This window comes from Camelina sativa, chromosome 15 (assembly GCF_030686135.1).
Source record: "Camelina sativa cultivar CO46 ecotype springtype chromosome 15, ASM3068613v1".
Classification (NCBI taxonomy): Eukaryota; Viridiplantae; Streptophyta; class Magnoliopsida; order Brassicales; family Brassicaceae; genus Camelina; species Camelina sativa.
The window spans coordinates 2,457,534-2,470,463 of NC_141894.1; the positions used below are offsets into that span (position 1 = coordinate 2,457,534).

A 12,930-nucleotide genomic window follows, 5' to 3' on the forward strand; every position below is an offset into this window, starting at 1 on the left:
AATGCAAACCAATCATGCTGACTTTTGCTTATAATACTTTTCCATAACTCGACGACAGAATAGAGAGAATTCAGAACTAACAACAAGAAATAAAAGCAAGATCCAAATATAGTGGAGAAAATTTATCTTAATATAATGGTCCATAGGACACACAACTCCACTTCCATTTAAAAGATTCCGTATCCTCTTTGAAAAAAAATATACTAATAAGATCAAACCCAAAAGTGTCAATATATTCATTCATAATCAATTTGATTTGGTATCTATTGAATTTGTTCTGGCAACTCCGTATACGCGTATATTCACGAACATTAGCAAATAACAAAGTCACATGGAGTGAGAAAAACTACTAATCTTGAAGTTTTATATTATTCTATTAAATTACCAAAGCTATCATCACAAAGTGAAAAAAACCCTAAAACAACTTAGCATTCGATCCATCGAAGAAAAAAAAATCCCAACTTAGGATTCAATACACAACTATTGTTGTTTTTATTTTAGATTTGTTTACCATAATATATCTCACATAATATCGCAGCTTGATGTGTTCTCGTCGCTAAAGGCGTGAGAGTATTGATCATTCCCGTAAGGTGGTGGATATGGATACGGGTACGGGTACGGATGTGGATTCGGATATTGGTGCGGGTTTGGCGGCATATAGTTAACTGCCGGTGGTGGACGTGCGTACATCATTGGTTGGAACCGTTCGTTCCCCATAGCTCGTTGCTGGTTCATAACAGCTGCTAAATATTGCTGTTGTTGTTGTTGTTGCTGTTGCATCGGATCTGCCCCGACCCCTTGGAAATAACCGGCTGGTACACCGCCTGGACCGGTCGCTGGTAATCCCTGAACCGCCGGTATATTTCCCATCGAACCACCCATACCCATTGGTCCTCCCATAGACATGCTCATGTTCGGTGGTGCTCCTCCTCCTCCCATGGGACGGAAACCGCCCGGAGGTCCCCCAGCCATGGGTCCACCTCCGCCGTTACCTTTCTTTCCGCCGTTTGGACCACCGCCGCCACCGTTTTTACCGTCTTGTGGATGTCCACCACCACCGCCGTTTTTACCACCGTTCTTTCCTCCGCCTTGGTTTTGATTTCCACCGCCGCCACCGGGACCACCCTTACCACCACCTCCGCCGCCGGGAGCGCCCTTACCGCCGTTTTTAGCGGGACCACCGCCAAGATTAGCGTTCTTCTGAGCGTTCATCATCATCTGCTGAGCATTAGGCATCATCTGCTGAGCATTAGGCTTCATCTTATTAGACAGAGGAGGGAGATCATCAAACTCATCATCGAACTCGTCGTCCTCATCATCATCAGTAAACTCATCATCAAACTCGTCACTAAAATCATCGTCATCATCATCATCCTCAGGAACATCAAACTTGACTCCTTTCTGGTTTTGGTTCTTGTTCATAGGAACAGAGCCTTTTAACTGAGGAGGAAGCTTCAGATCTTGAAACCCTTTCAGCTTCTGAAGCTGTTGAAGCTGCTGCATCTGTTGTGGATTCAGTTGCTGACTCATCTTAGGCGCATTACTGTTACCTCCACCGCCGCCTCCTCCTCCTCCTCCGCCGGCCTTCGGACCTTTCTTGTTGTTATTATTGTTTCCGCCGCCACCGCCACCGCCTTTCTTATTGTCAATCTGCATCCCCTTAAACTGATCCGGCAGTTGGGACTGATTGGGATTGTTGTTACCTTTTGGAGCTCCCCAGAGTTCAGCATGTTTACCAGATTTGGCAAGCTTCTTGATGAGAACAGAAGGATCTACGCTCCCTGAGACAGTCACTTTCCCTTGCTCTGAGTCAATCTTGGTCGTGAAAACACCTGATTTGGTTTCAGACAAAACAATACTACTTTTAATTAGTCAACATACTAAAAAATCTTGATTCTGAGACTAATATAAGAAACAAAAACAAGAAAGTCAAGAAAAGAGATTTTGAGTTCTTCTCTATTTACCTTCGATTTTCTGCAAGATTTTCTTGACTTTGTGCTTACAGCCATCACAGTGTATGTTCACTTTAAGAACACAAGTCTGCAACATACATAATATAAATCTTTCTCAGATTAAAAAGTCAACAGAAGACACACACACTGCGAGAAGGAGTATGAGAGAGTAATGGTGACTAAACCTGGATCTTCATGAACTCTTCTTTACTCATTTTTTTTTTTCTCAACAAGATACTCAAATCTCTCTCACTTTAGTACCAGATCTGAGACAGCTCCTCTGCTATTGGCAACTTCAAACTGGACAACATTAGAGAACCAAGAAATTGTTATCTTCTAACACATTCAAGTACAAGGACAACACTTCATATGTATATATGTAACTGAGGAAGATAGATAGATACCTTTGTTTCTTCAAAAACAAGAAAGAAACAGAGTGGAGAACGAGAGACGCACTTGAAAGAAGGCAAAGAAGAAGAAGGAAGAAAGATTCAGACTTTGTTGTATTAAGTTGGTGAACATTAACTTCTCCACTTCATCTTTTTCAGAGTCAGAGATAGATAGAGAGAAGTAAAGTCGCTGCTTCAATTTATTTAGAAGAAAGGAGTGACCAATATTATGTTTTTTTTTTTTGCCTAGACTTTCCCAATATTTTATGTAATATTGGAAAAAAAAAAAAAAATACTTTTTTCGAGAATTCTCCAATGTTAAAATCTATGCCAATGAGGCATGTGGTAGTATAATTTTGCAAATTTTTAGTATGTTCAACTTATAAGATGACTTCAAAATCGACTGGGATTAAAATACTGTAAAAAGTCAAAACTATCGAAAGTAGATTTATACCGAACAAAAAGAAAGATATAGAGATACAATTAATTAAGTGAGAATTACCCATGATAATCCACTTTTATTAATGATTAGTAGTATACTAGTATTATTAATATTAAGTATTCAATTTTTTATGCAACTTTTAGAGTATTATAATATTTTATACTTTTTGAAAGTAGTCATTTTTTAATATGCGTATTTTACTTAAACCATTATATATTTTAAAACGGAAGAAGTATAAGATAAATATATGGATGCTTGAATAGAGTGAGGGATAGAAAAGTCACTGTTGCAAAAACAAAATTTGGTGATATCATATAGAGAGTATAAAAATAGGAAAAAGGTATAAAAATATAATAAAAAAAAAAGATAAGAGTGGGGGCTGTTCGGTATTTAAAGTTTTTAATGATGAATGGCAAAATGCCTCGTTCTCGTTCGTATTTCATACTACTAATTTATAGTGCGACTGTGACCCTCATAATCACGTTTTCGGCCAGATCTCTGCAAGTTTCCCTAATTTATTATTAGAAGTACTTGTTTAATTCCCAATTGTATTTTAATACTAAGTACATTTGTTTTTACGATTTCTTTACAATAATACATTATTCTTTTACACATTGACTAAATCGTCTCATCGCGTTGTGTTTCGCGTTAACACTTCTTGATGAGACTCGCTATTTTTTGAAAAAAATATGGATGAGCATTTATAAAGTGAGCTACTGTATACTCAAATTAATTGTCTTGTAAACATTGTTAAATGGTTTTCTTTGGAAAACAAAAAGAATACAGTATAATGGTTTTGTTGGTGAAGCTGAAGGACACTTTCATTTGCTTATTAAATCAAAGCCTGCCTAGTGCCTAAACTATATTTAATTATCACTTTTTTTTTTTTTTGACAATATATATAATTATCACATTCTTAACTAAATCTTATGAAAATCATAGAAAATTCAAGACTTGGATTTCTAACACATATCAGATATGATAGTTGTACAATTATTAGTAAAGAATGGAATGGAATCGTAAGATGATGCATAAATTTACACATTTAGAACGTTCCAAATAAAAATAATTTTTTAAAAAACCTATCTAATTGAAAAAGCAGTTGATGGGTGGGTTAAAAAATAATTTGGGCATGTTGAGATGAATAATAGACAGACTTTTGTCGTTGAGGGTTTTGCCTAACTCGATAGCTGTTGTTGGTCACATGAGTGTCTCTCTGCACATGACATCTTTCTTCTTCCTCTTCGCAAAATGACATTATTAATTCCTTTGTCGTGTTACCATCTTTGCCTTTGGATTCTTTTTTATCTTCTTCGTGTTTTCGGAAAGTGCATTATTGTACGTTTTGGCCTTTAAAAGGTAATATTTCTCATCGACGTCACCGTTGATATCATTTCATTTTAGTCAATTTTTAAACGATTTTTTTTTTTACAAAATTGAAATTTCAGCCTACTAAGCTAAAATACACATAATTAAAAAAAAAATACACATAATTAATTGATTTTTTTTTTTCTTTTTTTTTGTTCAGCATCAGAAAGAAGAAAAAAATTACGAAATCCACCAATAATTATTATGTAGTTCAGTTTAAGCTTGCGACCAAACAATAACAGATCAAATAAAGACTTTTTTTAATTTAAAAGTTTGAGCATTCTGTCAAAAGAATAACTAAGACTATTTTTTTGATTTTATAAAAAGGACCTTTTTTTGTTTCTTTTAAAGCTCAACCTCAGTGGGAAACATTCTTTTTCCTCCTGCAGCTTTTCCTTCAATTGATGTTTAAATTGCAAAAAAGCAGAAATGATTCTTCTTCAACTTCACCTCTTTCTATTCTTTTACTATCTCTGCAGATACCAAAACTCACCATTTTCTCTAATGATCTTTGACTCTACTGCATGGTAAAGAATGTTGCTATACAAACTCTGCAAAATGTTAATTTCTAGACATTGTGAAGAAATTAATTATTTGGGGGGGTACTATGAGATTTGGACCACAACATTGGATCCTTTTGTCTAAGCTAACCAACAAAAACATTCAATTACAGACATTAAGTAGATTAGTTGAGAGTGTTAGGAACTTATCAAAGAGGATAAAAATCTGCTAAAGAATATGAAAGCTCTTCTTTTTAGCACAATAGTACTACATATACTGATGCTGATATCTTCCAACTACAAACTTTTGTACCAAAACAAATCTATATGCGGTATGAAGTTACACAACAATGTTTGAAATTACAGATTTAGATATGGAGGATTTCAGAAAAAGAAGAAGAAAGAATCATATTACTATATAAGAAATGGTGTTTTTAAGTAAAGGAAGAACCTTTTTTAAAAAAAAAAAAAAAAACTAGTGTTGTTCATCACTACTGTTCATTTTGATCTCTAAGAGCTCTTCAATGGGTTGTCGACAAATCGGACAGTTGTTCGACTGAAGCCTCAATTCTTTCGCGCAGTCGCTACACATGCACTGCAAAGATGGACAGACATACAACATTAGAATTAAAATGTTATTCTCTTTAAACTGATTGTACAGTGATCTATAGATATTGTAGGTTGGATTTGATCGAAGAAAAGAAGACCTTCTCATCAAAGAAAATATAAAAACAAATGCTTACTACCAAAAGCAAATGCCAACTTTAGAAACCAAAAGCAAAAGATTGAGAAAGTCTTACCAAATGTCTGCAAGGCAGCACAGCCGTGTCCTTATTCTCAGTCATACAGATCACACATTCTTTACCCGAACCACTGTCCTCTAATCCCGAGGCTGCACCTTCAGTGGTCGAGCCATACAACTCGCGGAGTTCATATCGAACTCCTTCAATCCAAAGAATCTGCTTTACGACTTTCACTTTGTAAAATCCATCGTTACCCTTCTCGAGAACCGCTTGAGTGACTTGCTTATGAACTGATGATTGCTCTGAGATTGGATTTGGAGAGATTACAGTCTCAGCTGATATCACAAGCGGATACACATCTTCTTGTAAGGGTTTTGACAGATCATCAAGAGCAAAGAAGCTGAGGTCGGTTCCTGTCCCTGTAGGCTGCAGAAACTTCTGTCCAGGACCTTTCTGAAAATGGAATCTTGCTGGTGAATAAACCTCTGGAAACTGTGGGACAAATGTGCAGTTTGGTTCCTCTTTAGCAAAGAAGGTGATAGTGAAACTGAAAATGAAATGAGAACACAATGAGAATCTTATCTTCAACATTGGTCAGTCAATACATATCATATAAAGTTTATTCCAATTCTGAAGAAAGATATGATCTCTCTCGACGTTTCTGATCTGATTAGGCTCAATATACACATTACCTATATTATGCAAAATCACATAAAGCTTGAATCTTTACTACATTCCATATGGTTCTAATAAGTAAAGATCTTTCCTTTAATAGTTTAATCGGCCTAAATTTGCCAATTTCGTCGCAATTAGGGTTCTAAGACCTAGAAATCGAATCACATTATCACGCAATGTTGATAGATCAAAGCCCTGATGGTGAATGTTACCTGCCGTCGAAAAGGGCATCGAAGACGAAGGAGACTAGAAGGTGACCAGGGACGAGATCGTCCACCTCGAGTCTCACCGTACCTCTATGCACATTGACGTCGTTTCTCACTTTCTTGGCGTTCTGTTGCTCCACATACGGCGGTGGGATTGGTTGCGTTTGAGTTTGAGGCTGAGGAGGACCGTAATACGACGGTCTCGTCATCGGACCACCCCACCAATTGGGCTGAGCGGTGGTGAAATACTGAGGAGGTTGAGGGTAGTAATGGTAATGGCCGTAGGAACAAGAGTTGATCTGTGGCTGTGGCGGTAGAGGTTGAGAGAGATTGTAATTGTAGTCATAATGCGGTGGGAATGACGGTGGAGGAGGAGGAGGAGGATCGAGGTAATAGTAAGGCGGCGGAGGATGGTTGTGGTGGAGGAGACGGCGGTTGTTGTTGGTGTCTCGTCTTCTGTTGTTGTTGTTGCTAAAGGAGATTCCCATTGGTGAGTAAAGAATGACAAATCCAATGGGGAAAGAAAGAGACAAGACAGAAAGCAGAACAGAAGCAAAGCAGAGTGAGAGAGAGAGAGAGAGGACTGAGGAACAAAGAAGATTTGGTACAAAGATGTGTCTCCTTCACGTTCACGCTTCGGTACTTTGCTTTTTTGACTTCCTTTCTTTTTTTACTTTTTAAACCGACGAGTAAATAAAACTTTATCTTTCCGGTTTGGTTTTGGTTTAGGATTCGGTTTATTATTTTCAGTTAATTATTTACTAATCAAATAAAATAATAAGTGGTTAGGTTTCAGTTTTTCTTCGTAACTTTGACTTTAATATTCGTCTTTTACCACCTAATCTCTCACTTACCGTGCCAATTAATTGACTGCTGCTACTTAAAAGTCAACGCTATAACTATAGTGACATTACATCTCATGCGAAAAATCGATTTCTAAAACTTCGTATCCTAAAGCTAAACCTACGCTCCACTAATTTATTGCTGGGTACCAGAAGTCTATCATTGCATCATATGTTGAGTATTACCATATTGAATATTACTTAGCTATATGACACACAATTGAATGTATTAGATTAATGGACTATCAAAGTGGAGAGGATCACAGAGGAAAGGTCATTATTTTGCCTGCCATCAAAGCACCTCGTTGGGTTTTGTTGCCTTTCTCCAACCGAAAATAAAATAACAAAACACATTATTGATCATCGAGAAACGTGTAAAAGATAAGATCTCTCGACCAAATAAGAGGAAAACAAAAATACTCCGTGAATATAGTACAGTCAGTCTTCATTTCATTACAAGGAACTTTGTTTGATTTCATCTCTGTTTTGGCAAATGATGATATTAAAAGAAACCTCTAATTTTTCTATTATGAACCATTCGCGGGTCATCGTTCGTGTAAGAATTTTAATACTACATTCTAAGCAAATATCACAAGGACACTTTATACTATAAGTAATGTAATACTATTAACCTTGTGTTAAAAAACTTAATAATGCCATCTTCTGATTGAATTACCTATCATTATATTGGGTTTCCACTACATACAGATATAGTCCTCAACTACCACAAACTTCAACCGACGACAATGACAAAATTTTGTGATTAGTTTGTAATCCTGACAAGTAAATCTAGTTACCCCTTTTGGTAAGAGATCAACTAATGATGACATTGTCTAACCCAATAAACCCATATAAGAGTCAATATTCGAGAATGGATTACAATCATATTGATACATGCATCATGTATCACATAATAAAAAACATATTTATATGTATATAGAACTTAAAATAATTTAGATGAACTAACCAATAACGATAAATTTCACAAGGAGTAAATTAAGAGATTGGGAGCATGAGAAAGAAAGAGAATCATCAACACAAAGCAGAAGCTCTGTCTCTTTTCTCAACTGAGACACAACCTCTCTGTAAATCCTTATAAACCCTAATCTCTGAGTAATCCCTCAGATCCTCAAGACTCACGTACTGTTGCTTCACCATCTTCGACAAGTCCGTACCGGTCTCGTGCACCCATACGTACGGTAGACACGTTTCGTCGTAGTACAACCATCTACGTTCTTCCTGGTCATCCACGTAAGCTCTATAGATGCTACTGTGTCCTAGCCTCTTGGAACGGCCGGGTTTGAGAGTGTGGACCCGTTTTAGGATTGAACCGACCCGAATCTGGAGCTCCACGGGACGGTCGGAGAGGTTCCAAAAGCGGGTGGAGGCAGTGGCAATGGGGCAAGGGAGTAGATGGGTCCGGTCGCCACAACCACCGTAACATTGTCGGAGGAAGAGGAGGAGGAAACTAAGCCGTGGGAGCTTGTCTTTGATAGACTCTATCATCTCTTTTGTGAACTTCATCTTTGATGTTTTCATCATATCCATTCTTTTTCTTCTTCTCTCTTTCTTCTTTTGATGGCTCCTCACAAGAGTGAGATATTGGATTTTCTTATTTTTTGGTAAGGAGATATTGGATTTTCTATTGTGTAATATATGTGTGCCTAATAGTAAATGCAAGGGGGAATAGTATCACTGTACTTTATAATATGGATTTTCTAAAAGACAAAAAAAAGAGGCAATTTCGGTTCACTAGTGGTTTATAAAGACAATTTGGTTGACCGTTCACAATAATAGTTTAACCAACCTTGTGATTTCATCATATTGATTTAGCTAGACCAAAAGTTTATTCTCAGTAGCTGTACATGTCTGAAAAGTCAAAATTAGTACTATAGTTTTCGTCTCATAAATTTGATTTACGATAAAAACAAACCAATTGGAGCAATCCGTTTTAAAATATTTTTTAAGTCACAATCGATAATGATCTGTTTTATCAAGAGAGATATGTGAACAAAAAAATATGCTTCACATATTAATCGAGAAAATCTAAGAAATACTTATCTAAAATATTTGGAGATAGATTATATTCATGTGGTGAAGGAAAATTTGGTATTGTGGTTCGAGACAATAAGCCAAGAAATCAAAGACGCCGACAAATACTTCGTTATTTCTCTTTGTATCAAGTTGATGATAGATAAACTAACAAACAATAATGTGTACTTGTACATTTTTATAATATACAGTTCCACACATAAACACTTTGCTTGAACTGTCACCATTATGAGGTATGGAAACTTTAATCCCCCTTTTGGTTTCCAATTATTCCCTTTTTCTTCTAAATTTTAGGCTTTACAATGAAGAAGATTTGTTCATTTGACCCAACTGAAATGATTAACTGTGGCATTATTTTTTGGTCTGTTTCTTTTTCCCCTTTTGTTCTATATAATATGTAAGAAATAATTGTTTATAGACCACTCGTTTTTTGTAGTTTATTACAAAGCATTAAACAGAACACTTTTGCAAATTACAGTATAGTTGACATATATATAAAATGAAGTTAACTCGTTAACTATGACACTATCGTCTTCTAGATGAATCATTAGGACTTTTGCGAGGACCATCTCTTCAAAACATTCACGGATGCAACAATCGTTATTGGCTGCGAGTTAGCTGTGTGTGTGTGTGTGTGTTTTAAGTCATAGAGAGCAATAAATGGGTGAATTAAGCTAACTTCCAACATAAAAGTCAGTTTATAGCTAGTTGAGCCAAATTACAATCATTCAAGTGTTCAAAAATATTATTATTATCTGAAAAATGTCAACCAGATATGTATATAGTACACAACGGTTGTTCAAATCTCTCACTATTATACAATGAAACTCAAGCTTGGTGAGTTGAGTTTTCCCAAATAATAATAATCTATACTCCAAAAAAATTACAAAAGTCTACACATAAATAAAGAATCCATGACTCTTCCCTAAACCAAACTTAACCATGTCTCTATTTCACACACAATGCATTGAGCAAAACGTGAACGAGCATCAAATCCACAAAGTACTGATGACCAATCTCACCGTCCCTCCACTTCAATTTCGCCGGAGCTCTACCGTAATGAACTCCGTCGTTGCACCTGTTATCATAATGCCACGGATACGTCATATCAAAGTTATCCACCACGCTTGTGACCAATCCTGCGTCCTTCATTTTCTCGAGAAACACTCCGTTAAACGCCTCCATTTTGCTTGGGTTAAACGCTAACGTTCTCGCGTACCCTCCTGTCGCAATCGTGTTCCTAAAAATCACCTCAGGCGGTTGCAATCCCCTGCTTTTCACCTTATCAAAAACTCCTCTCCAAAACGCAGCTGCGGTTTCAGCTCCTTTCGCAAAGGCTCTAAGACTCGTCCAGTGAATCCCATCGTGTAGACCTGAGTTCACAATCATCACGTCCGGAACACGGTCTTCCGTAAAGTACTTCTTGAGCAACTCTCTAAAGTCTGAGTCTTGAAGAGAATCAAGACCCTGGTAGTTCTTTGTCTCGTTCCAATGACCGTTGAAGATACTCGTGATCCTAACCGTCTCGGATGAGTTCTTCGGATTCGAGAACTTCAAATCAAACCTCCTCGGTACAGCAGGGATCTCCGGATGACCTAATACAAAGTTCAGCAAGTTTCTTATCGAATCAACATGATTCGAGTCCCCCCAGAAGAAGATCCATTTCCCTTTCAAGCAATCCCAAGCCTTGTCACCAGAGAAGACCTCAAAAGAGCAATGAGTAGAGTAAACCCAACCATTGCTCTCTATAGCTCCAACCGCTCCATCGCACCACGGTTTCCTACAAGGGTAATCCGCGGCGAGGCAACGGTAACGCCCGTCATTACTGATCTCACACTCATCGTTCTTACCAAGCCTAGTCCACCGTCCTGACCAAGCATCTCTGTTAAAGTCAGATCTTTTACATGACTTGAGCTCCGGTAGAGTAACGTCAGGCTTATTGATGAATCTTAATGGGACGTTACGAAGCTTTCGATCAAAGCCTAGACGTGAGGTGCTGAACTTAAGACCTTGGAAGTGACGGAAGAGCAAAATGACGGTGAGATTGTAATCTCCGGCGAACTCAGGATGAACCTGTAACGAGAAAGAGTAAGTTCCGTTTCCGAAATCTTTCACCGGAGGCCTCGATTTCCAACTCTCGCCGGATAAATCAGTCTCGAAGTAGTCACCACCGATGCAAACATGTTTACCAGATTCATCCAAGGCTTGGAATCGAAACTCATGAATCTCACCGGCGGTTAACTCTAACGAATCATTCCCGTCGACGCCGGAAACTGAAATCTCAACTGTTTTTGCTTCTCTGCACGGCGCTCCTCCCGGAGCCAACCAACTCCTTAACAAATTCGCCGTGAAACCTTTCCCTGAATCGGCGGTGATCCATTCGAATTGAACACCGGTCGAGTTTGAAGTGAGATTCGGATCCAGAGTTGGTTCCACCACCTTCGTCGTGTGTGTAGTGAGATTGTGAGGTTCCTCTGTTTCTAGAATGGGTTGAGGTGATGTTAAAGGAGACGGAGAAGGGCTGATTTGAAGGGAGTGGGAGGAAGGAGAAGGACTGATCTTAACAGAGTAAGCGTTGAATCTCCATGGCTCAACGAAGGTTTGAATGGAACAACCGTCAATGCTCCAAACGACTAACATGAGGAAGAAGACGAGTGCAGTAAGAGCACCAAGACGCCATTGAAGCAATGGACTTGGCCGTAGAATCAGTAATTGGCTCGGAACTGGATGCAAAATCACTCCTTTATCCGGCATCTGAATGAAGATTCCGACAACAAAACCCAGAAAAGGTGGATTCAAGTTAGCAACAAATTCAAAATCACAACAACAACAACAAAACAAATCAAGATGAGTTTTTTTTTTCTTTCTTTTCTTAAAAAGTAAAGCTTTAAGTTTTTAGAATTATTCTACCGAGAAAACATTAAAAGTCAAAAAAAAAAATCCAAACTTTATAATAATAATGTGATAAATTAAAAACATGATTAAACTTACTTTAAATGGTTCAGTGATGGGTTAGTTCTTGAACTCGTGGAAGATGATGATTGATTCACACAATCCTCTCTTTTACAAGAACTTAAAATCCTCCCAATTTCCGGAAGAGAGAAAAAGGAAACTATGGGAGGATTCAAAGTTTTTTTAGACTAAAACAAAACCAAACATTTACTAAGAAAGTGCAAAAATAAAATAAGAATAGATAAATCTCCAAGAGAATTTAGGATTTCTTTGGATGAGTGCAGCCAAATAAGCAAATTTTGAGAGAGGGAGGAGGAGGAGGCGGAGACGGGGGAGAGAGAGATAAAGACAATTTTAATGTCAAGACGATTATAACCCTGTCGTGGTAATGGTTTTACCATGACAACAGGCCGACGACCGCGCTAAATAATTGTGGGACGACATGTGGGCAACGAAGCGTTTTCACAAAGTCGCGTCGGTGTGCCGGTAGGGTTATTCTCGTCTTTTTGATTACACAATTTGTGTATGGTGTTTGATTGGCTTCACGTGCCTTTGTTTTTTTTTTTTTTTTTTTTTTTTGTTGTTATTTGTCCTCTCCCACCACCGCCGCTCCTATTTCTCTGCAGGAGAATAAAAATTAATTAATGTTTTTGGGTGGGGATTTATAAAGAGAGACGATGGATGAAAGTTAAAAAAAAAATAGTAAATTGTTATCCAATATATCAATTCAGATTGTTATAATTATCATCAGTAGAGAGATGAGAGAAACCTACCGTTGGAGATTTTAGTACACAAAACTAGATAAAAAG

General features: G+C 37.5%; 4 protein-coding genes across 4 annotated transcripts; all 4 read right to left on the minus strand.

Annotated features, from left to right (window-relative positions):
• Nucleotides 1-337: 337 nt before the first annotated feature.
• Nucleotides 338-3,211, minus strand: LOC104744777 (heavy metal-associated isoprenylated plant protein 32). The gene is made up of 4 exons (XM_010465877.3): nt 2,357-3,211; nt 2,138-2,252; nt 1,965-2,040; nt 338-1,832 (listed from the first exon to the last, which is right to left on the minus strand). Exons 2-4 carry the CDS (start codon nt 2,165-2,167, stop codon nt 523-525), a joined length of 1,416 nt encoding a protein of 471 aa, XP_010464179.2. The 5' UTR covers nt 2,168-2,252; nt 2,357-3,211; the 3' UTR covers nt 338-522.
• Nucleotides 3,212-4,878: 1,667 nt separating this feature from the next.
• Nucleotides 4,879-6,916, minus strand: LOC104744778 (putative E3 ubiquitin-protein ligase LUL4). Its single transcript, XM_010465878.3, has 3 exons — nt 6,282-6,916; nt 5,452-5,941; nt 4,879-5,246 (listed from the first exon to the last, which is right to left on the minus strand). The coding sequence occupies exons 1-3, from the start codon at nt 6,761-6,763 to the stop codon at nt 5,127-5,129; spliced, it is 1,092 nt and encodes a 363-aa protein (XP_010464180.2). The 5' UTR covers nt 6,764-6,916; the 3' UTR covers nt 4,879-5,126.
• A 1,007-nt stretch (nt 6,917-7,923) lies between these two features.
• On the minus strand, nt 7,924-8,804 carry LOC104744779 (uncharacterized). Its single transcript, XM_010465879.3, has one exon. It carries the CDS (start codon nt 8,663-8,665, stop codon nt 8,150-8,152), a length of 516 nt encoding a protein of 171 aa, XP_010464181.1. The 5' UTR covers nt 8,666-8,804; the 3' UTR covers nt 7,924-8,149.
• A 1,098-nt stretch (nt 8,805-9,902) lies between these two features.
• LOC104744780 (uncharacterized) lies at nt 9,903-12,873 on the minus strand. Its single transcript, XM_010465881.3, has 2 exons — nt 12,161-12,873; nt 9,903-11,923 (listed from the first exon to the last, which is right to left on the minus strand). Exon 2 carries the CDS (start codon nt 11,921-11,923, stop codon nt 10,118-10,120), a length of 1,806 nt encoding a protein of 601 aa, XP_010464183.1. The 5' UTR covers nt 12,161-12,873; the 3' UTR covers nt 9,903-10,117.
• Between the last annotated feature and the right edge of the window lie 57 nt (nt 12,874-12,930).

Coding starts and splice junctions, on each gene's coding strand:
- LOC104744780 (XM_010465881.3), bottom strand. CDS start 11,923: ATGCCGGATAAAGGAGTGATTTTGCATCCAGTTCCGAGCCAATTACTG.
- LOC104744778 (XM_010465878.3), bottom strand. CDS start 6,763: ATGGGAATCTCCTTTAGCAACAACAACAACAGAAGACGAGACACCAAC. Junction 5,942..6,281: donor GATGCCCTTTTCGACGGCAG/GTAACATTCACC, acceptor TTTCATTTTCAG/TTTCACTATCACCTTCTTTG. Junction 5,247..5,451: donor TGCTGCCTTGCAGACATTTG/GTAAGACTTTCT, acceptor CCATCTTTGCAG/TGCATGTGTAGCGACTGCGC.
- LOC104744779 (XM_010465879.3), bottom strand. CDS start 8,665: ATGGATATGATGAAAACATCAAAGATGAAGTTCACAAAAGAGATGATA.
- LOC104744777 (XM_010465877.3), bottom strand. CDS start 2,167: ATGAGTAAAGAAGAGTTCATGAAGATCCAG. Junction 2,041..2,137: donor AAGAGTTCATGAAGATCCAG/GTTTAGTCACCA, acceptor TGTATGTTGCAG/ACTTGTGTTCTTAAAGTGAA. Junction 1,833..1,964: donor AATCTTGCAGAAAATCGAAG/GTAAATAGAGAA, acceptor AAACCAAATCAG/GTGTTTTCACGACCAAGATT.